The sequence below is a fragment of the Odontesthes bonariensis genome, chromosome 16 (assembly GCF_027942865.1).
Source record: "Odontesthes bonariensis isolate fOdoBon6 chromosome 16, fOdoBon6.hap1, whole genome shotgun sequence".
Lineage (NCBI taxonomy): Eukaryota > Metazoa > Chordata > Actinopteri > Atheriniformes > Atherinopsidae > Odontesthes > Odontesthes bonariensis.
The window spans coordinates 21535101-21560043 of record NC_134521.1 but is presented as its reverse complement, the minus strand read 5'-3'; the positions used below and the strand labels follow the sequence as shown (position 1 = coordinate 21560043).

The 24943-nt window shown below is 40.6% G+C and overlaps 1 protein-coding gene across 5 annotated transcripts in view; it reads left to right on the top strand.

Moving 5' to 3' along the window:
* Nucleotides 1–24943, top strand: part of igsf9bb (immunoglobulin superfamily, member 9Bb) — a 129110-nt gene that overhangs the window by 85559 nt on the left and 18608 nt on the right. For 3 of the 5 annotated variants that reach the window (XM_075486580.1, XM_075486579.1, XM_075486583.1), the window contains exons 13-18: nt 2307–2482; nt 6352–6578; nt 9509–9593; nt 11335–11499; nt 12975–13020; nt 20906–20989. In XM_075486580.1, the coding sequence (XP_075342695.1) occupies nt 2307–2482; nt 6352–6578; nt 9509–9593; nt 11335–11499; nt 12975–13020; nt 20906–20989 (783 nt within the window). The remainder of the gene's footprint in view (nt 1–2306; nt 2483–6351; nt 6579–9508; nt 9594–11334; nt 11500–12974; nt 13021–20905; nt 20990–24943) is intronic. The other 2 variants (XM_075486582.1, XM_075486581.1) reach the window with 1 other exon arrangement.

Sequence of the window (24943 nt, the reverse complement as noted above, 5' to 3'; positions counted from 1 at the left end):
TCTGTTTAACAATTAATAACCTTGCATAATTTTAGGTTTAGATAAAAAGAAAAAGAAACTGTTAAACTGATAAGTCAGTAACTAAACTGCTAATAAGGTCAAATCAGAACTTAATACAATATAAGTTATGACTGGAGAAGAGCTGTGAAAGCATGCATTTTAAAATGTTTCAATCTGAATGGCCAAATGAATACTGACAGTGTTATCTGCATGGACTGACATAATACCCACTAATTGTTTTTATGGTTATTTAAGCTTTTTTTTTTGTTGTTGTTGTTGTTAAGCAAATCACAGGGATGGTGGTGCTCATTAGTTACTTTGTTCCTACTCATATGAACAGGCTATGCTCAGTACAGACAAACGGAGCTGCTGCATGTTGTAGTAGTCTGCGATACAAATATTTGTCCTTTAATTGTTAATTAGATTTATTATAGTGCTCATCAATAAGAAAGAATATCTTTGATCGATCTAAACGATCAAATCAGTGCCAAGGGTGAGGCATTAACTTGTTAGTGACTGGTATGTTAGCTAGCCGAGGGCTTGCTCACATGGTAATGCTGATGTCTGCAAACTAATGATTTTTACAATGATTTTATGAATTTTTGTGCTGCAAAACAAATCACAACAAAGGTGAAAGTGCCCATAACTTAACCTGTTCTCATTCAGACTAACAGGCTGCGCTCAGTATTGACAAGGAGAGCTGCAGTTAGGCAGAAAAGCAAACTGAATTTCTGTGATGACATAATATTTTCCAGCATCTCACTTTGCTGAAAATTTGCTGTGTTGAAAATTCTCTAATGGAATCAGTTTCACCTGTAAGAATTTAGCTTTCAAATGTAAATGTCTTCTTTGAGCTCATTATTGTTACTATCAGATGAAAAAAGTATTTTAACATGATGATGCACACAAAGTAAATTTCTTATGAAGTTATGTATTAGGTGAGATGCAATGCAGAGTTAAATAATCCTTTTTGTAATTGGTCAGTGTGATTTAATTGCATTTTGCTGTCGAAATCGATAAAAGTGAGGAAATGACTTTGAAGCTTTAATGTAGTGAAAAACCCTGGTCTACATATTGAGTGCTAAATCAATATAGATATGTCTAAATGACATAGTTTACGTCAAACAAGTGCAGAAGGGCCAATAAGTGCTAGTTAGGTGTGTTAAGGCATTAGAGGTGTTCTCTGAAGAGATCATTTTCTTCAAGACCGACGTTTCTGCACTTAAAGCACTCCCATGATATATGATCAAATATATAAAGTATTTGATTTTATCAAATATATTTGATAAAATATCAAAAAAGGGATAGTTGTGAGGTCATAAATGTAATTATAGCAGATTACATTACCTGACCTTGCTTACTGGAACCTGTCATGTTTCATTAATACGGTGAAGGCACCAGAGAACAGCACAAATAGTAACAAACTACTGTAATTAAAGACACTCAAACTCACAGGAAGCCTCTAACATTTATCAGATGACTCATGCCTCTACAGTCCTTCTGTCATTTTAAAATATCCTTTAAATATTAGTTTTTATTGCTGCTGATGAGGAAGAATGGTCTTGTCTAAACCTTCTGGCTACAACAGGAGCCTTTTTTTGCACAAAACAGTGCAGGACATCAGTCCAGTTCTAAATATCTTACAGGTCTTAGAAAGAGTAAGCTGTGAAGGATTCTTAGTTTTTATAATGCAGAGCTATTCCGCTTTCAGACATCCAACGTAATTTCTAATATCATCTTACGTTGAAATAAGGGATCAGACTCCGTGGATACCTAATAGTTTTCAGTAATACATTGAAAATTAAAAAAACGTGAAGTGTGAAGTTCACATTTCTATAACTATGTAGGTGACAGAAATTCCGCAAATGATGTTCATTGTTCTGTTCTTCCACTGCTAAGGCCAGGAGTTTCTTGCATGTGTACAGTTGTCTGCTTTATTTTGTGATGATGGTCATTGTGAGCTGGATGTATGGCATGGCAAACAGCAAACTGCAAAGCTGAGCACAGCATCATCAAGTGGAAGCCATGTTTCCTTTCAGAATAATGCAATGGGATCAGGAATGGAGTTAAAATAAGTAATTCTCCATTAAGCTGTTATTGTTATGTGCTTAACTGTGTGACAATTCTAATGGAGAGACGAGGCTTAAGACACAAAAGCAGATTTCTTTTAAATTGTTAACTTGGAGGCCATTATTGTTTAAAAAATAAATGTCAATGCAGCCCCATAATTACCCTCTCCACTTCCTGAGCCATCTTTGAAGTCATTCCTGTTTGTCCACTCATATCTCACCTTAACTCCTGTGCAGGCTGAAGAGGGAGCATTTAGGTCCACATGACTGGCTTTCCATGCCTGTGCCTGGAGGGCATGACTGGATGGTGGTGCCTGGCTTGGAGCCAGAGACAACATACCAGTTTAGTGTCCTGGCCCAAAACAAGCTTGGCACAGGCCCCTTCAGCGAGGTTGTCACTGTGAACACACTAGGTGAGTATACTCAACCCTGCTCAGGAAAAAAGGATTTGATTATAAGATTGCTTCCAAAGTCAGACAAATAGAGGGAAGACACTACTGTGTTTTGTTTTAGAGAGGTAATACACAATTTTTTAAATAGGTGTTGTTGTATCTTTACACTACTCATTTCTTAGGTCACCTCTCTTGAAGTTGATGTTCAGAAGTTTGACAAGTACATATTTCACTTCTGAGCTCTGGAAAAGCCAAACACTTATCTGCTTGAGTGTAGGTCCTGTAATCGTTCGCAGGCCTCATTTGCAGATACTATTAACATGTGTCATTGGTGATCCAGTCGCTAGTCAGCAGCTGGACATTTATGTCCAGTTGCTCAGGCCACAGTAAGAGGTGATGTGGAGGTCATGTGACCCCATTTAAAATAAACACAAATGTGTCTTGGGACACATGGAAGGACTAATCACTAATGTTACCTGCCATGTGCCAGACAACTTAAACAATTAAAAAGCTGATGGTGAGCCCTGTGACATAAAAATGTTCTGTCTGCTTCTACATTTCTCTCACATCTGATCTATAACATAGTAAAGGTAAAGACAGAATACCCCAGAGCCCCAGCCAGGAGCCTTTGCTGCATGTGTTCCGCAACTCTTTCTGCCCCCTTTCCTTTCTACCCATTTATAAATAATGGCCACTAGTGCACAAACGATTACAAAAGATATCCTGTGTGTTTCCCACGACAGCATATTTTGAGTGACGTGAGCTATGTTTTTATTCTCAAATAGAGCAGAGAAGTAAAAACCGTATGAAGTGATAAATGGAGACTTTTATTACTGGGTGTAAACTGTCCTCATGTGATGGAATCACCCAAGATGATTCATATTTAGCTGTGCAGGTTTCACTTTAGGCTCTCAACTGTAAATACACTTTTTATTCTGTAAAAATAATCATCTATGGACCTTGTTTTTTAGTTGAAATTTCTTTTATGGGCCCCATGTTTTCTCTCTCGTTCAATGGAAACAGTCCTGAAAGGTAGCAAGTTTTAACCTGGAAGTATATTAGGTGAATAAAAGTTGGGCAGATACACTCCTATGTGTGCTAACTGACATACATTTTTAAATGGGTGTCCTGCCCTTTACTATAATACTTACACTACAAGTCAGTTGGCCAGCTGCCATGTTGAGGTCATAGCGGATGTAAATACCAAACTGCAATCAGTTTTCTATTAGTTTGCCCTGTGACTTTCGCAGCTTTAGTTAAGCTTTGCACCCCTGTGTTATGAGTTTGTAGAGTTAACTTTAAGCTACATGTCATTACCAAATAGAATCTCCATTTTGTTTGCAACAGGACACAACAGACTTTAAAGATTCTCAAGCTCAGTTTTGCTGACAGTTTCTGACTAAAACTGCATGTTTTTTCAGGTCAAAATTTCTAAGACTTAACCAGGCACCTCTGTTATTCAGTCTGTCCACACAACAGGTTTTTTCACACATAAAAACTAATAAGCCTGAGGCTTAGCCTAAGCCTAAGACCTTTTTATTCTGTTAGTTATCATCTGAATAGGAGTGTCAAAGCGACTGTACCTCTAAGTCTTGAGTCATAATGCATTATTTTGGTCCTTACGGCCATGAGTAGAGGGAAATTTATGTTGCTCAATCTAAGTGTAAATTAAGCTGTCACAGATTATTACAGGAATATAAGTGACATGCTGAAAATTGAGATAACTATCCAGGCTGCATCCTCTTCTGTGTCATCCAAGGAGAAGAAACAAGGGGGGGCAAAGTTTTTGCCACAGGATTGCTTGTGGTCTCTTTGTTTGACAACCCTCCAAGTCTTGGCTTAGTTCTAATTGAGGGAAAAAATAGTAGCACAAGAAGATTTACTGGAAAGCATCTTAAGTTACAGCCTGCTCTCACAGAAATGTGTGAATTTAAAACCACGTCTTTAACAATGCATAACATGGTAGTGGTACATAATGTGTTTGAATTACATGGGAAGTCAATGAGCAGCTTTATTGTTATGGACATACAGATTCTCCTAACTCAATTAGGGTACTTTGATGACCGACAATTTCTCTGAGCAGGAGTGGTTTCTATTTCATTGCATACTCTTAAGTCTACTTTAGGCTATTGTTGTAAGCTAATGTGGGCAAGTAGTTTCTACTGTTGCTTTTAGGCTGTGGTTGGTTAGATTTAGGCAACAAGCTTCTTGGTTAGGTTTAGGCACAAAAATACTCAGATTTAGAAATACATTGGATTTGAGGAGTTTTTGACTGCCTGAATACCAAAAGTAAAACTACATTTTTGCTTCTCTTTGAGTGAACAGCATATATCATATTTAAACTTTTTAGAGGTTTAAAGAGGGGGTGTCATCACCGCCGTCTGGGGCAGGATCTTGCACTTAGATATCCAAGTCAGTGGAGTAGAGTCTTGTTGCTTTCTGTAATTTTAACACTATTTTTTACTTAACCCTTTAACTTCTTTACAAAATTGTGCTCATTTTGCACAATACTCAGCACATTTACATGCACAGTTGAGTCAAGCTATGGTTAGAGCTTGACCTGGAAGGTTTATTGGACCAGACTGGCCTTCTCCCAGTGTACTGTATGTAACTATATATGACTTGGAGCAGAATGGGGTTATTACCTGGAGTTCGTCCGATGCTCCAACACCCTGGACATTCTGTTGCTTCTAACTTTGGTTATTTTGTCTCATTATAATGTCCCAGTTTCTGTTGTTTCTAAGCTTTATTTGGAATTTGGCTGGATTAACATACACTTACACTTTGGAGCTTGTCTAGTTTTAGTCTTGTTGACTGTATACATGTAGACATGTGACCACATTAGCTGGGTTTGTTTGACTGAAATCGTACAAAATCAAGTGTCTCAAAGCTTTTTCAATTTCAATTTCAAAAGTCCAGTTTTGATCGTATTAACATAATAATTCCATTTTTTTCTAGTGTCTTGTGGATATACTGACTGGGAGGGACCAGACTTTACTTTTAGACAGAGTATTCTTGATTTTTAGGGTATACATTTGAGTTTGGGAATAAGGGTAATGGCATGGAATTGATCTTTAAAACAAATGGTCTCAACACTTTGAAATTAAATTTGCATATGTTTACCTTTGATATGTACGTTCGGCTGCTTCAAAAATATTTTTTAGCTGACTGTTAAATGATTTATTCAGTCAGTCTCATAAGTATTAAAAAACATCCAGAGGAAGGTTAACGGAACTTGCGAAAATTAGCTCAAAACCTGTTGAATAAACTATATTACATATACACAGTCAGAACTGCGTTCTGTTAATTGTTTTTTTTTTTTTACAATTTTGATATTCATCTGCTTATTTTAATGAGAAACTCTAAATCTGTTGGTCTCACTGATGTTTAAGCCAAAGTTACTATGATTAATAATCTTTGAGGATGAGCAAGAGATGGTAATTAGCCTAAAATGATTAAAATGTATACATTAGTAGTTCATTAAGAAGAAAAGATTAAATATTAGATTACTGATTCCCACTGAGCAACAAAAATTGTGTAGTTCTGAAAATGAGAATTACTTCGGCATATCTGTCGGACCATGAAAACCAGGAAATTGGAAACTGTTAAAAAAAAACTGTAAATAGGAGACGAGCTAGTAAAATTAAATGTTTATGAGATGGCCTCATGGGATACAAGCCTTCAAAGATGTTTTTAAGGAATGAATTTTATGCACATGATGGTGATAGATTTGGCTTCAAAACTTAATGAGATTTAGTCACACTTTTGTTAAGATGCGTGTCAGTGTCAGTCAATGTGCAAAGAAGGGCTGATTCACTGATAGCAAGCTGTTTGAGAAGAACATGGCTGAATCACTTACACACATTCCCAACCCTGATGTGCTCTTTCAGTATTTCCTATAAGTACCCCTGAACCATTGGTGCTGCTTACCCCACCACGGTGCCTCACAGCCAATCGCACGCAGCAAGGAGTCCTGCTCACCTGGATCCCACCTGCCAATCACACAGCACCTATCCAGCAGTATGTAATGGAGTTTCGTCTGGGGGAACGATGGGAGATGTTGGACGACAGCATTCCTGCTGGGGAGTTGGAGTTGCTCGCTCGAGACCTCATCCAGGTAAAAGACAGAGCACAGATGCTGTTAGGCTTTGCAAAGTTAAACAAGACCTACATCTGCCAGGTCCAGGTTAAAGAGGTGTCTAAGGTGTAATGGAGGGTTAATGTTCAAATATATTAAATTGTAAACCTTAGTTCAGCAGCAAACAACTACTTACTTGGTGAAGATTTAACTGTGTATTCATGTTCTTGCTGGAGGACGAAGCCTTTCTCCCTCTGTGTGCCTTATCCTTCCTGCCTATTTTAGGTAAAAGAGCGTGTGAACAAACACGTTTGCGCAAACATGCATGCAGTGCTGGTTCTGAGCCAGAGCCTGACTTAAAACCCAGTTTAATTTTGCTTCGACCTCCAAAGTGCTGGCTCAGGTCCTAAAAACTGGTGCTATGCTAGCACCAAGTCTTTGCTGGAGCAGTGCAGAGAACCACTAATGTCAAAGTTATGGAGACCAACCGACCAACTAAAATGTATCGAACACCGTGTTTAAGAATCTAGAGCGAGTGTAGCATGTATTCTGCTTCATTCAAGAAAGAAAGCTCAGTGTTCCTCTCATTTTCCTGCTCTTTCATGTCACCAGTCGTGTTTGTGTAAGCAGCCCAATGTGCTCCCATTTTCAAATAAATTTATAAACTGTGTTTACAACTACTTTAATAAACATGATCACAAGCTGGAGTTTATAGGTCCAGCTCAAGACTAGTGATATTGAGATATCAGTTCACAGGGAAAATGAGACTGAAACTGAAACTGTGATTTGTGGAGATAAACTGTGTCCCTGCTCTGTGGTGACTCTCTCTGCAAAATCAAAGCATTTGTTTTGCTGTTTAGCCAAAGAAAAGTGGCTCCAACACCAGCCTTGAACCAGCACTTTAACAACTTTGATCTAAAAGGGTACCGACAAAGTTTTGCTTTTTTTTTAGATTTTTGTTCTCCCCCGGATCATAAGAACTGCACTAGTTTCCACAGATGTAAAGGTTTCTGAAACAAAATCCAACATAAGAAAGTACTTTAGAGCATTACCCCAGCAGATGAACAACCACCTGATTGCTTGAATTAATCTGCTGTTCAGATGACTACAAAGGCTAATGTGAAAAGGTAGCTTTCTTTTATTTTAACTCAAAGGTCTTAGTTAATATTATTATTTTTTTAGTTTCAGGTTTATTTAGAGGGTTTTATGATGCTTGCCCCACCACAAGTGGTTTTAGTGGTATTAAATTTCCGAAGTATCTCCAACAGAAACATTGTCTCCTGAGCTCTAACATATTTTTATTAGATGTAAAACAAATAAGAGATGTAATTTGCATAAATAATCCTTGCATAAATAAATAATCCTTTTTGCATCATTAAACCAACAAAAAACAACAAAAAACAAACAAAAAAAACTGATCTGAGTCATTATCTGAAGCCAGTTGTTGAATGTTAATGACAAAATTTAGTTTGGTCCTATTTTCCAAATCCCATTTGTACTGCTTTATTAGTTTCTCAATTTATGAAAATGAAAGAACACAGAGAAAATAAATGATGGCAATTCTGACAAAGAAATAAATAATCCCTCTGCTCCCAGCTTTCATGTCAATTAGCAAAAGTTTGCAATGTATAACACAACAAAATGAATTCTTAACCTCTTGGTGGATGGATGGATGGATAGATGGATGGCCTCAAACTCGTCTCAGATGTCATCATGCCAGAAATAAAGCAGCTGCTGAAGAATAAATGTATATTTAGTTTCAAGATGTTTTATAAATTGTGCCTTTAAATAGCAGTTTCCAGCAGTCAAATCCTCTTTGGTTGTCATAGTGACAATGCAGGTGTGCACAAGCTGACTATACTGACTTTCCGACTCGGTGGGTTTCACTGTTGAGTCATTAGATGTCCTGCTGTTTCTTGATTTTACTTTTGGTGATATGATGAATCTTAAGCGAAGGGCACACATGTTTTTATCGCATGTTATGATATTATATTATATATTATCATATCGCCTATTCTTCATCACGTTTTTTTATTTATGTTAGGTCTTCAGCTGAACACACAAAACAGCAAATGGAAACATGAAATTCAATCAAATATAATTACATTTGGAATACAGCTTCCTTTTTTTTTTTTTTTTTAATGCAATAAATTTCCTCGAGCCACCCTGCACTACAGCAAAAGAACGTCGATAAATCTTCACTGATTTATGGACTTTGACACAATGCTTTTCTTTTCAGCTTCTCAAATCCTGTTTCTGTCGGCTAATTCGACTGCAGTGACGTGTCTGAATGTCTTTCTTTAATCTGACTACCACTTTCAGCTCCACAAAAAAAATGCTTTTATCTCTCCTTGCACTGCACGCGAACACCCACACATACTTGTTTCTCTCTTTTCTCTCACACATAACACACGTTACACCTAGATTGTGTAACTTTTCTGCTGCAAATTTCTCACTTCAGGATTGAGGTCATTTGACCACGAAGGAGGCTCGGTTTGGTTGTCGACCTATGTCCAGGTTTAAGTCCTCAATCTGTTCTAATATTGTTATGTCTGTCGGTTTGTCGATCGTGACCATTTGGTTCTGTTGGGCCATTCATGTAAGAATGATACATTTTCACCAAAATGTTGATGTCAGAATCCCAACGCTGTTCAAGGCTGGAAACTAACCGTGTTCTTGAATCCAATCCAATCCATCTTTATTTATAAAGCACTTTAAGATAGCCACAGTGGACCAAAGTGCTGTACAGAAGAGTCGGTAAGGTGTGTATTCTGTTGTATCTGGGTCTAAACTCACCAGATTGGAACATTGTGACCAGACATTGAGATCAGATGTTTTTAGTCCAAGATACAACAGAACACACACCTGTCTTCTACCAGAGTTTGGTCTGTTTGCAGCTGTTTTAAGCCTTTAGACAAAACTGTGATGTTTATTTCAAAATGTTAATTTTTCTGTTATTGTTCTCCCAGGAGGCATGGTATGAGTTTCGCGTCATGGCCGTCATGGATGACATGATCAGCGACCCTAGTAATGCAGTGGGAGTGTCCAGCACAGGTGAGCTTTACATCATGCAATGCACTAGAATTTCATGTTTCTGAATACTATTATGTATCATATTATGTATGCAGGTAAAATTAATTACAGGCCAAGACAAGGAGGAACACCTTATGATCATCTCAGGGCTTTTCATCCAGAGCTAAGCTGGGATTCATCCTGACAACCTCTGGCAGCAACCAGCATGTCTGACCTCAGGCTATCTTAGCGTTCCTGAGCTGAACAGGGGGTCTACTGTAGAAGTATTGCACACGCAGCAACTCCAACTTTGCATTTTGCTCTCTCAGCACTATCAAATTTAAGCTCAATTTATATTCACACTCCTCAGTAGCATTCTGAAAAGTATGACATCATCATTCTGCTCAGTTCCCACTGACTGTATTGGGAATGCTTTATGCTAAAATTAGGGGGGGGAAAGATCAATTAAAACCTGCCTTTTCTTTTTGGCTGCTGTTCTGAAAGTGTGTTTTGATTCTGAAAATAAGCATCTCAAAATGGGATGTCGCTCTCCTGCAGAGGTCAGTGAGTACATGTCGTTTGGTAAAAGCAGCTGTTGGGAGCGTTTAGAGAGATTTTCCCAGAATGTTTGGATCTCTGGAGGCGCTTCGCTGCCCCCCTCTGGTAAAGCTGGGTAGCGTTGCTGATCAAAGGCTCATTTCTATGCTTTTCTCTGTTGATTTTGTTTTCATTTGCCCTTCTTTCTGTGAGCATCCTGTTGAGTATCATTAGGGTGTACCCCATCCTTTTAAAGACGACAGACTGTGACTGAGTAGTGCTTCGTTCATGTTGCAGTTTGCTTTTAACTTTAATCGTGCTTCACTGCAGCGCAAACAACACTTCAATAAGATCATAACAGAAGCTGATACATTGTACCCCCTGCTGCTAGCTGAGACTTTCATTAGCATGTAGGTCACAAACAAACTCCTGCATCAGTATCTGAGGACAGCAGAAGTATTGGCCTCTCTGATGCACTGACTGGTTTTCCATGTTAGTTTTTCATTTATGTCAAATCATCAGAAAATATGGAAAGAATTCTGAATTACTGCTCAGTATAACCTAGGCTACGTTGACAGTTGCCAGCCACATTACACACTTTTGACTCAATGCAGATCAGATTAAAGTTCAACAGTTTAAATTCGTAACAACAGATTGTTTTAGACCGCTCAGGATTATATTGAAACACACAAACATTTCTGAAGCTTTTCATAATTAGTAATAAAGAGATAAAAAAACAGGTAATTTGTTTTATGTATGACCTGTACATTTACAATTTTTATGAATCCTTTATGAATGCTGAAGCATACAAAACAACAGTTCTATTTTTTGTGTGTGAGTGTGGAAAAAAAGCATCAGGGAAATGAGGAAATGACTGCAAAGATAATAGGAAGTTGTGATTCAGTCTGCAAACTCTAATCGTTTAATATAATCAGAGCACGGGGTGTTCTTGCAGCGTACAGTCTGTTCTTTTCCAGGGAAGTCACATTTGAGAGGTAATCTCGCAGCAAATATGAGCCCTCATTTTGGGAGCGGGTGAATAAATGTTGGCATAAGCATTCATCCTGAGAAGTGTGAAACGACAAATTTGACACACGAAACGTCTTTCTGATCGTTAAACAAACGCTCACCTGTCAATCTGTACTTTTGGCCACCACTTTGCGTCCTTTTCTGTCCCCAACACCAACCATCATTTTGCTGTCGCAGTGAGACTTCTTAACCCTTACCTTGGACTCTCGCTCTGCAGACTTCTTCCCTCCTCCAGAGCTGGTGGAGGAGCGTGGATTGACACGGCCTGTGGTTGCTGGCATCGTGGCCACCATCTGCTTCCTGGCAGCAGCTGTGCTCTTCAGTACAATGGCTGCCTGCTTTGTCAACAAGCAGCGCCGGAAGAAACTCAAGAGGAAAAGAGGTGAGTTCTGCATGCTCTACACAATCACTAAAATAATGACAAAAAAGTCAGAGACAATAACTATTGAACTCTGAGAATGTGCTGCAGCAGCTATTAGGACACCACTCTATGAATTCCCTCAGTGAGGTCACGAGATAACTCCGAGTTTAATTCACACCACTTAAAGTTCTTGTTGTTGTATATTCGGATTCGACATGTGTAATTACATATGTTTCTATAATGTTTATTTGCTAAAGACAAAAAATCAAGGTTTTAAAAGTAGTGGAAAGAAAAGAAACAGAAAATGTCATATTTTCACATAAACATGGAAGAAATGGGAAAATCTGAGGATTCTGAAACTTTAAAAACAAAGTATCTATAAAATGAAGAAAACATTGTGTATCCTTCCATTGAAGCAGCAGCAGATCACACTCAGCAGCTTTTAGTTTAAGTAAAGCCTGCAGAATACTTTGGGCAGTGCATGAAACTCTGAAACCCTTTGTGAGTACAACATCATCATCTCTATACATTGTTCACTTAAAGGGAGAGAAACCACTTCATCACATATTCAGAATGCTCTAAATTCTGGATTCAGTCGTGTCAGCAGCAAGTTGTCCTGTGGACCAGGCTAGACACTCGAGATTTATAAGAAAAATGAAAAGAATTTAACCCCGAAATATCACATTCGTAGTGACACGTGGCAGAGTGAATATTTAATAATGTTCCACCCTATGATTTTCATCTTTCTAGAGAAGGATTCTTACTGCAGTGAGACAACAAGCCCAAATAAGCCTGCCAGCTTTACAACAACCACTTGAACAAAGACCTTAGAGTACCAACCCTCATGAACCTTTCTCCGCAGTCAACTGACTTCAACACTTCTGAACATTTCTGGTGCAGCTGAAGACTGAGAAAGCAAAGAATATGTTCATTTGATTCTAAACAAACCATTTTAGACCTTTCAGACGATTGTCTGATGCAAACGTGACACGGTGTAAAAATTCCCGTCACTTGAATTCCTACGAGGTCATTTAAGTTTGACATGTTACTGAGATTGCTCTGACTGCTGTCTACAGCAGGTAAGACGTTGACTGCTAAGTACTTCACACAGCTTTACTGAAAAAAGAAAAACTAATTATTAAAACCTAATATGTATGACTCTTCCTGAGTCATATAATCTTTCATTTTTAATTTTAGAATTGAGCCAAAAGTAGCTAAGACATCATGCCTTATTTTGGCATACTTTTTACTGTTGTCACTCAATTTACAACTTTCTCCTAAAGCTCTGCAGCAGCAATTTCACTGTTGTCTCCTCGAAACGACATTGAATAAACACCTAAAGACTTTTTTTTTCCCCCTGTGGAAGTGAAACTCACCTGAAAAGTTCATTGGCCTCCTCCTGCCTTGCCTGCATTTAACCTGCCTGATGTTTTTGTTGTTGATTAGAATAAGCTTTCATCAGTAATGGTCTTTTCTGTCATTTTTCCTTTCTGCAGACCCCCCTCTTTCCATAACTCACTGCAGAAAAAGCATGGAAACTCCGTAAGTAACTTCTCATATAATGAGTCACGACTGCAGTGCACATTTCAAAGATCCAAACATGTACAATTGAACGTTGGTACTGGCAACGTTATTCAGGAACATTACTATGATTATTGCTATGAATAATCAGAAATTTTACCCTAAACGGTAGCCTAAGAGGATTAAAATCCCAAATGGATAATTGTATACTAGGTAGCTAAAAGTGGAGTGTACATTAAGCTGTTGGACCTGCTGCTGGTCCCCCTCCATTACAGCACGTTGCCCTTCTGCTTCAACCCCAATCCTAAAATCCTCTGCTGGTTGGATGAGCGTTCAGTGGAAGCGCGGTGAGACAAGTAAAGTGAGAGTGAGCAGAATAACACATGGACAACATTTACAGTACGTCACAACCACGTGAGGTTGTGGCAAGGCTTTCAATAGCTGGGTTTCCATTGGTATTTTGGAGTCGCATTTAGAAAATGGGAAAAAGAAAAAGAATTTTGAATTCCACTGCAGCGCAAAGAAAATGTGATACTCTTGCTTGAGGCGGGTTTTGCCTGTTTGTAAGAAGACATGATGCATTTTAGGGAGAATGGACGCAATTTTGCAATTCGCTTTTGATGAGGCAAAGATTAAAATGATGTGGCGCACCAGCTGTTTTGGCTCTGTGCTGGCAAACAGTGAACTTAATGTAACATCTCAGACATTCCCAGAGATAACAGGGACTGCTGAAGATGAGCTCTCTTGTGGATTTCCTTCAAAGTTGTTGCTTTCTTCCTCATCGAGGTCTGTTTTCAGTTCGGACTTCTCCTGAGGTATATTGCTGGCAAAGGAGATTATACCGCCATTCTCTGGTGGCACAACACAGCGTGGTTTCTTTGCTTAAAAACCTGCCAACAGAAACATGTCCTGATTCATATCTTGTTGTATCAACTCTTCAGAAGATCACTTTAGCAGGTCTTGGTTTGGTTCTCATGTGGCAAAACAGACAGGCGCATCTCGAACATGAGAGTTGTGCTTCCATTAAACAGTAAATTGCTCTTGCTTAAAGAGCAACAAAATAATTGGCCAACTGCTGAAAACCAAAATGCTCTCCATAAATGATCCTGTAAAGGTCACTTCATCATTAAGGAACACATCTTGGATGCAAGTCACTTTTGTTTGAGTTTGACCATAGAGAACGAAAGTTACGTAAGTAACTACGGTTCTATGAATCCTGGATGACCGCCAAAGGTGGTGCTTCAAGCACTGAATGATACATCTCGCGCATGCGCAGGTCGAGTGTTTATACCAACAAAGTCACTCGTGACCCCTGATGACCCCGGAGAGCCTATATCTGGTGGAGTGGCAGCCCACCCCAGCTGGCGGGGGGCCCACTTCCTTTACATGCCTGGGTGATGGCGTCCACCACCCAGCGGGACAGTCGCTGCTTAGAGAGCGCACAGCCCCTCCGAGGGCCACCATAGCAGAGGAAGAGCTGGTCCGACTGCCTGATACCAGCAGTCGCGGCCACGTAGGCTCTCAGAGCCCGCACAGGGCACAGTAGTTGTAACCTGTCCTCCCCCTCCGGGGGAACAAACTGTGCCAGGTGGATAGGTCTGTTGAGGTTCGATGAAGACAGAACCTTCGGGAGAAAGGTGGAGTTTGGCCATAGGGAAAATCCTCGAGCCATCCGAGTTCCACCTCATGCAGGAGTCGCTCACCGACAGAGCATGCAACTCCCCGCACTTGTCGCGCACCTTTCAGGAAAAAGGACACCAACCTGTGGCTCCCCATCGTGGTGCTATCCACTCGAGAATGCCGAGAGGCTGCCACATACACCCTCAGGGTAGCGGGGACCGGCCGCCATCCAGGAGTGACTGGAGGAACTCTATAATCTTAGGGACAGGACAGTGCACGGGGTCCTCACCCCTGTCCAAGCACCATGTAGAGAACAGTCGCCACCTCTGTTCATAATGCGCCCGGGTAGAAGGCGCCCTCGCGTTTAGGATGGGATGGCAGACATCGCCAGAGCATTCAGTCAGCAGCGGGTCGGGCCCTGCACTGGCCAGACCCACGGCTGCAGGCGGGAAGGGTCAGGATGCCAGATTCGACCCTGCCACTGAGACAGGAGATCCCTCCTGTCGGGGAGGCGCCACGGGGAACAGCTGCAGAGCCTGTGCAGCAGTGGGAACCACGTCCTCCCTGGCCAAAAGGGGGCTACCAACAGCAGCCTGTGGCCCTGCTGGAGGACCCTCTGTAGTGTTGGGACAACCAGAGGGATCGGTGGGAAAGCATAGAGGAGAACCTCTGGCCAGAGGCAAAGAGGTCCACATTTGCTCTGCCGAAGGTGGTCCAGATGCTGAGAACCACCACCGGATGAGGCTGCCGCTCCCCTGGCGGAGGCTTGCAACGGGAGAGCAAGTCCGCCGTCTGGTTTCGTTCCCCGGGCAAGTATATTGCCCTCAGGCTGGCTAGGCGTGGTGCTGCCCACAGCAGGAAGTCCTGGGATGCCTGCAGCAGCAGTGCAGACCTGGTGCCACCTTGGTGGTTTATGTGGGAGACGGTCGAAACATTGTCCGACCGCACAAGTACACGCCGGCCTCTCAAGAAAGGGAGGAAAGCCTGCAGTGCCCTGTGCACAGCCCGCAGCTCCAGCTGCGTTGATGTGCTGCAAGCGGTCCCGCGCCGGTCACAGCCCCTGAGCTGTCCGGTTTTGCCACCCGGCGCCCCACCCCCTAGAGGGAGGCATCCGTCATGACTGTCTTCCCGAAACAGGAGGAGGCGGCGGGGGGTGTCATCCACCCGCCGTGGCGACGGGCAGGCCTTCATGGTGGCCGCATAGAGGGTCACCCCAAGAAACAAACCGTGCGCTGTGATGGGGCCAGCCCAACAACTGCGCTGCTGATGGGAAAAAAATATCCGACGGTAGGCCTGGTGGCCTCGTCGTCTGTCCCCATGGCCCTTGATGGGGCGGCGGCCAGAGTTTGTGGCACATCACGATGCAGAGCCTCATCTGGTGACCACCTCAGTGGCCACCTCAGGTTCAAACGCAGGCATACGATCCAAGCCTGCTTTAGCCGACTCATGCATAGCTGCCACTCGAGTCTTCTTAGGAGGAGCCACAGAGGCTGTGGCCTCATTCCGGCGCTTCGAGCGCCTAGGGAGGGTCACCTTCCCCAAAGGTGGAAGGTCATTGCCCACCTCGGGGCGCAATTTGGCCGGCCGAGACACCCACACGGCACGGGGCATGTCACTACAGTTCATGCAGGAGTTCTCTGATAGGGTCCCCACCAGGTGATCATGTCAAAGGCAGGCAGGGCACGGGGGCCATCATCTGCCTGAAGCACGGTCCCACAGTCCACACAACAGTGGGAGCCATCCACAGTATCGGCTACGTCCAGAATACAGGACAACAAACCAAAAACTGGGAGAGGGAGCGAAAAAACGCTGCCGCCACCAATTAAAGCTCAGTGCAACATAGAGTGAGATGTTGGCTAAAATCGGGAGAGGGGGGCGAAAACGCTGCCGTCACCAATTAAAGCAATCACACCCAGATGCTACCACAGGTAGCTCAATCTAAAACTGAATAGGTGGTCGGCTAAAATTGGGAGAGGGGGCGAGACGCTGCCTTCACCAATTAAAGCAAGCAACTCAGATGCTACCGCAGGTAGCTCAATTCAAAACTGAATAATCAGCTGGCTAAAATTGGGAGAGGGGGCGAGATGCTACCTTCACCAATTAAAGCAATCAAACTTAGACGCTACCACAGGTAGCTCAATTCAGAACTGAGTAATCAGCTGGCTAAAATTGGGAGAGGGGGCGAGACGCAACCGTCACCAGTTAAAGCAATTATTTTAGATGCTACCACAGGTAGCTCAATTCAAAACAGAATAATCAGCTGGCTAAAATTGGGAGAGGGGGCGAGATGCTACCTTCACCAATTAAAGCAATCAAGCTTAGACGCTACCACAGGTAGCTCAATTCAAAACTGAATAATCAGCTGGCTAAAATTTGGAAAGGGGGCGAGACGCAACCGTCACCAGTTAAAGCAATCAAGCTTAGACGCTACCACAGGTAGCTCAATTCAAAGCTGAATAATCAGCTGGCTAAAATCGGGAGAAGGGGCGAAAACGCTGCCTTCACCGATAAACAACTATAGGCCGCCTGCTGGGAGCAGGGAGCGCACACTCTGCCTTCACAAGGAAAGGGAAGATTATTAAAAAAAAAAACGTTTTTTTTATATGTATTTATTTATTTATAGATAGATGGATGCTGGGAAAGGGGAGCAGCAAACGCTGCATTCACCGACAACCAACTATAGGCCACCTGTGCTGGGAGCGGGGAGCGCACACGCTGCCTTCACCAGGAGAGGGGCTATTGTTTATTTATTTAATCATCTATAGATGGATGCTGGGAGCGAGGAACGCACACGCTGCCTTCACCAGGAGAGGGGCTATTGTTTATTTATTTAATCATCTATAGATGGATGCTGGGAGAGGGAGCCGCAAACGGTGCCTTCACCGACAACCAACCAGAACAGTAGTGCAGCAAACAGAAGTTGCTTAACATCAACGTATGCAATCCTTAGTTTAAGGAAGTTCACCAGCTGGAATAAGTTAATCAGCTAGAAAGTTAATCAGTTGGAATAAGTTCATCAACTGGAATAAGTTAATCAGCTGGAATAAGTACATCAGCTGGAATAAGTTCACCAGCTGGAATAAGATCACCAGCTGGAATAAGTTAATCAACTGGAATAAGTTAATCAGCTGGGATAAGATCCTCAGCTGGAATAAGTTAATCAGCTGGAATAAGTTAATCAGCTGGAATAAGTTCATCAGCTGGAATAAGTTAATCAGCTGGAATAAGTTAATCAGCTGCAATAAATTCATCAGCTGGAATAAATTCATCAACTGGAATAAGTTAATCAACTGCAATAAATTCATCAGCTGGGATAGGATCCTCAGCTACAATAAGTTCATCAGCTGGAATAAATTCATCAACTGGAATAAGTTAATCAACTGCAATAAGTTCATCAGCTGGTATAAGATCCTCATCTGGAATAAGTTCATCAGCTGGAATAAGTACATCAGCTGGAATAAGTACATCAGCTGGAATAAGTTCACCAGCTGGAATAAGATCACCAGCTGGAATAAGATCACCAGCTGGAATAAGTTCACCAGCTGGAATAAGATCATCAGCTGGAATAAGTTAGTCAGCTGGAATAAGTTAATCAACTGGAATAAGTTCATCAGCTGGGATAAGATCCTCAGCTGGAATAAGTTAATCAGCTGCAATAAGTTCATCAGCTGGAATAAATTCATCAACTGGAATAAGTTAATCAACTGCAATAAATTCATCAGCTGGGATAGGATCCTCAGCTACAATAAGTTCATCAGCTGGAATAAATTCATCAACTGGAATAAGTTAATCAACTGCAATAAGTTCATCAGCTGGTATAAGATCCTCAGCTGGAATAAGTTCATCAGCTGGAATAAGTACATCAGCTGGAATAAGTTCACCAGCTGGAATAAGATCACCAGCTGGAATAACTACATCAGCTGGAATAAGTTCACCAGCTGGAATAAGATCATCAACTGGAATAAGTTAGTCAGCTGGAATAAGTTAATCAACTGGAATAAGTTCATCAGCTGGGATAAGATCCTCAGCTGGAATAAGTTAATCAGGTGCAATAAGTTCATCAGCTGGAATAAATTCATCAACTGGAATAAGTTAATCAACTGCAATAAATTCATCAGCTGGGATAAGATCCTCAGCTGCAATAAATTCATCAGCTGGAATAAATTCATCAACTGGAATAAGTTAATCAACTGCAATAAGTTCATCAGCTGCCATAAGATCCTCAGCTGGAATAAGTTAATCAGCTGGAATAGTTAATCAGCTGCAATAAGTTCATCAGCTGGGACAAGGTCATCAGCTGGAATAAGTTAGTCAACTGGAATAAGTCCATCAGCTGGCTAGCATAACTATAAACGAAAAACCTGTGACTTACTTACGGCTGTACAGCACCGCTCTTTTAGAAGGAGCGAACACGCCCCCTGCCGACACTTGTAACGACCGGCAGTACACTTCATCAGCCGAGGAATAAACAAAGTTACAGACCTCTCGGCGGAGTTTGTTGTGGTCTCTTGAGGGCGAGCAGCTCGCAGCTCCGACGGAACGTCGCGAGGCCACTAGCAACGAACGATGAAGCAGTAACGGCATGGTTTGAAAATTCATCTCGTGGTAATACCTGTGAGCGAGAAGATGAAAGGAACAGATCTGCTGATGCCACCAGAAGATATAGGCTCTCCGGGGTCATCAGGGGTCACGAGTGACTTTGTTGGTATAAACACTCGACCTGCGCATGCGCGAGATGTATCATTCAGTGCTTGAAGCACCGGCTCTGGCGGTCAGTAAGGATGAAATAGAACAGACATCTATCTGAGGTTTGATTGCGCTCGTGGAAAATGTCACTGATAAAAGCTGCAGAGGTTGTGAAAAAATGTCAGTTTCAATTGATCTCATTCTTCTGTCCTGTTGAGATTGTGAAAATGTTCCAGTGTGCCACCTCAGCTGTCATAATCCATCTTTCTTTTCAGCAGACATCTTGAAATGTCAGGACAGGAAACAGCACAGGTGGAGCGATTTGCATTTATAGTCAAAAACTGTCACAGCTGTGTTGGACAAGCTGAATGATCCACGATAAGAAAGGTAGATTCTGCTCGGTAAATGAAGGTCTAAGGTAATAAACGTATAAATCAAATTAAACTTGATGAGAGCTGTGAGGCCTTCACCTGGAAGGATTTTCAGTTCACTGGTGTACATTGTCAAAGTTAACTGGTTTAACTTATTTCCCTCTTAAGATAAGAACACACATATAAAGACATTTAAAAAAAAAAACTAAAAAAAAAAACAGAGTTTTCCCTCCATTTTACAAAAAAAATCCACATCCACACATCTTTGGACCAAAGATAGGGACATAAATTTTGTAACTTGTTGGTATTTTTGTTTACTTGTACGTATGTTTCGTCTGTTGAGTCACCGTGTTTGAAAAGGTGAATGGATCAAATCTACTATTACAAATCAAATCTAAAAGGTATAGTACGAGAAACGACCTATAGTATAGTTCATTTCAAGTCTGAAAATACAAGTCATTGACATGATAAGCTGAAAACAAGCAGGCAGCTAGATGGCTATAGTTCCAGACACAGATGGCTCAGAGGCTTTCTTCTTGATTGGTCAGTAATAAGAAACATCTGCCTGGTGTGTCTTTTAGATATTCAGTCAGGCATGTAAAGAGCACGAAAAAAAAGCCTAAATCTGTGACTTAAACTGACTTTTAGTCACAGATGTTCAGATTTGATTTGCACTAAATCTAACCTAATTGTTTACATTTAATCTGATTCCATTTAAATTTGCTCCACATCTGTAGATTTGATCCAAATATGCAGATTTGATTTGGACTTGTACTTGACTTCACACCTTTATGTATGACGGGACAAGTAATAGAACTAGAGTCCATAGTTCAGTACTCAACAATGTTTTAAAAATGATCGGTTTCACAACTACCTTGTAAAATGAAAACTCATGCTAACGCAGTAGCTCAAGATGAAGAGATTTAGTTTTCAAAACGTACAGACCGTGATTGGGCATCCGAGAAGGTGCGATTATGGCTCCCTTTAATGTTAATAAATGCGGATTGTTTCACAGTGGTCCTTCTTCCTCCACTTTGATACTTTTTAATGTTTACATGCTTTTATTCAATTTGATTGACTCATTAATGCTCCCCCGCCCAAGCCACTTAACAGATCCAAGCTTCCTCTCTTATTCCTTTCCTTATTCAGGCATACCTCTTATTTGCAGGCTTCCTGTTAACCTCCGTGTCCTCCCCACTTCTTACTTTCTGATTTCCCTCCTCCTACAGGAGTCCACTAAGTTTCTTTTCCAGCATTGAGCCCTACTGGGAGGGGCTGGACGCAAGGTACAAGCCACGACCTTCCAGTCTTCAGTGAGTGTGCCAGCCATTGTCCCCCTGATCTTTCACATTGTATATGCCCCCTTTGCACTTTGGTTCAGCTCATCAAACTCCTGACCTGTTTGCATGTTTCTGACCAAATGTCGCAGCAACAACAATACTGGTTGTGGTCTTTCATTTGTAATTGATGAAGGTTCTTAATCACCCTTCTTAACTTCTTGTTCACGTGTTCAGGAGTATACCCTCATTATTCAACCTAGTGGTTGATACTCTGTATGCACTGGCAGTGTTTTAATAGATTGGGAAACACACATATTTTCTCTTTTACTGAGACCTGAAGCAGACTTTAACTTTAAACTCCGGTCTTGATGCTAAGCTAACAGGTGTTTTTTGCCAAGATGTAGATGTCTAAACATGTAGATGATTAGATGTACTTAAGAGAAAGTGGTATCCGTTTTTTTGGGGGGGGGTTAGATCCTTTTAGTAAACTAGATACAGTAGAGCATTAACTGTATGGTAGTGGTGAGAGATTAATTGAAACAACGTGTCAGGGGCAGCTTATGACGTGAAAATGAGGATAGGATTGTTGCGCATTGCTAAATTTATAATTGATACTTGAAGGACTGAGATGTGCAATCAGTCACTGTCATGCACAACCTCTATTCCAAAAAAGTTGACACGCTGTGTAAAATGTTAATGCTAACAGAATGCAGTGATATGAAATCTCATGAATACTTTATTTGCAATGATTTATTTACAATGTTTTTTTTCACAACAGTTTTTTTGAACACTGAGATTGCAAATGAAAGAAGCATTACTTGTCATAGGTCTGTCTGCAGACTGTAAGAAATGAGCATAAGTGAAGGGACAAGAAATGGGTGGGAGTTGAAACTTTAGAAATGACAGAATCATTGAGACGAAACATATTTTAGCCTCAACCGTGACTGTTTTCCCATTATAACTAAGTCGTTTTGATTTTTTTTTTAATCCAACACAGTGAGGCGTCGCCTAAACCCAACAAGAAAATGATTGAAGTATTACAGTAAATTGTTCCAATATTATTAAATTAACAGAAATCATAAATGAAAAAAGCTGTTGTCATATCATTAAAAGTGTTTACCTATGCCAGTTTTTCTAATCTTATGCAAAAAGCCATTTTGAATATGATTCTTTTTAATTATCAGTATCGGGGTTCTTTTTAAGGCATTTCCTCATTGGCTTGTCTTTTGAGACATATTTTTATATTTCCTTTATTTATACAGTCTATGTTTCAACTTTGTGTGGGTAGCTTTCCTTCAAGGAAATAGTCAACAGGTTAATCTACCTTTGCATTTGGCTGTTGAATGTCCAGAAAATCAGCTTCACACAAACCATTGCTTCAGGTAAATATTACCAAGGAGGCATTTGGCAAAGTGGACATCACAGGCAGCTACATTATTTGCATACTTTCAGTTTGACTGAAAAGTCTGAAAACAAACATTTAGAATAACTGATGTAAAAATCGGATATTTTGGAAAGCTGCAGTGAGCTTGTAATAGTCACTCTGAATCTCTACAGCAGATGGAGATGTAATGTAAAAATGGATGGATGTAAGATTAATTTGACCCTTAAAGTAGACTGTAGCCACAGACTGTAAGATTATGTATGCCAGGTTAAAACGAGGAGTGAGACCAGTTGTCTCCGCATTCCAGTTAAATAAGTGTGTTTCCCAGAATTGAACTATTCTTTTAACACAACTATTTCACGCCCTATGTACTGCTTTCAGCTTGCGTACTGTGACTGTTTCTGTTGTTTGAGCTGGATGTGACCAGGTCCCTGCTAACTCCTTTGAATCACTGTCCACTTCCAAGTGATCTGAAACCCTTATTTTTTTTCATTGACACCTATAAATTGACAATCCTCACAACTATGCCTCTCTCATGCCAAATGCTGTCACGCTCACATTGTATCTGCACTCTGCCTGGCATTTTTGTTTCTTTAATTGAAAGTTATTTCACATTCCTTACTTGTAGCAATTGCAACATCTGTGCCAACTGCTGCTTATGGCAGTTTAAAAGCTTATAGAAAACACAAGATTTTATGTAACAATGTGATAATGGAGTAATTTCCAAGAATCTCTAGATATTTCTACAATATGAATTATTATCATTGCGCTTTTACTCAGTAAATAAGGCAGTAATTGCTGTCTTGCCTAACTTTGCATTTTGTCCCAACACAGCCACTGGAATTGACTCAGCATTATTTATTCCTTTTGCTGGTGGTAACATCATCCTAAGACAACATAACAAGTTTCAGAAATTAAACCCTGTTGTCTAAACAAAATGATTAAACTGATGTGTACCTTATTACTTTAATGAATGTGACTGATGGTCCAGTCTACAAGAGACTAATGATTCATATTACATAACCTTTTTGTGGCTTCACACAGTTGATGTATTTTTTTTCAAATGCATTTGCCTACTAAGCGTTCCATTTAACAGAAAGTCATTACGAGCACAAGCCTTGGTGATTCAGTGAACAATAGGCTGTGTGTGTCTTTTTTTGTTGCTAAATAAATATTACCCTGTTTTCAAAGCAAATTGTGGTTTCATTTCCTCCTCATAAATCCACATTTTATAATATTTTCAAACAAAAATGGGAGTTTCATGTTATGTACTATATACACAGTACTGTAGATTGTATAACTGAAATTTTAAAGTCCTTGGTCTGGCCAGGACGCATACGTCATGCAGACGGAAACTCAACAAGAAAGACTGTACATCTCAAAATTGACTACAGGCTAAAGGCTCAAATAGCTTTCATGATCGATCTGACCTTTAAACTGGTTTTGCCAGATTTTGATACTCCAGTCTGTGTTATATCAAGTTAAGTTTGGGAATATTCTTTCTTTTCTGAACATGACTTCTAATTTCTCCACAAATCACTCACACTTATCTGTCATACTACTGAGCGTTACCTGCTGGTAATGAAAACTTTTTCAACCCTGTTACCACATGTTTGCTTTAATTTAGGGGGCAAAAAAATGATCTTTCCTCCAGTGATATTCTTATGGGCTCTCATGTATTCACTTTTTGGCCACAAAGCAAGTTGTTTATTCTTAGCCTGACTCCAAAACTGACCCCACACAGGTTCATTTATATGCCTGCCATCCCTACCATTTCAACTGGTATAGCAAGAGAGCCATCCTCATGATCTTGCACTGAAATCGGTGTCTTTTGTGGTGTTTTTGTATGTATTGTCAAAAAAGCTGGTAGATCTGCTCACTGTGAACTTGAGTTTAAATGTCCATATCCAACAATTTGGATCCATAAGGACTGTTAACTCATCTTAACCCATTTTATTGCCTCTGATTGGAAATTATGGAAATTATACATGAACGCCTTAATTTTCTTTCCAAAATTAAGGCTGTTCTAAGTATCTAATAGGGTGTATTACAGTTTGTCATCTCTCTCTGTCTGTCAGCTCCTCTCACTGCTCCTCCCACATGATGATATTTGTTACCAGCTGGTAACTGTTGAATCAGAATCCAATTTTTGACTTGTTCGCTATCAATCAAATTGAATCAAACTCTAAACTCTCTCTTGATGCATCAGATTAGCCTTAATTTTTTAAAATCTGTTTTATTATACTTGATTATTTAATTAAAACCAAATTGTGCTAATACAGTGACATACTTCAAATTTCATCAAATTAGAGTAGAAGTACCCCAGCCTGCTGTCACGTGACTGCTATGATGAAAAACTGCTTTGTGTAAGAGCAATCAAGGCAGGTTGCTCCATGCACGTACTTATGAGCCACTTTGTTGTTGTTGTTAGTTTTTTCCTAAGTCTTTCTTAATAGAATTGTGCATGTAATTAACTGTGTCATATACCTTTCTTTTGTGCACCACCCTTACTTTGTGAGAAACGGTTGTCTTGTGTCACCAAACGTTTGCATTTACACTATATTAGATGTCTCTTTTCAATTAAACTGTCTCAAGTTTCCCAT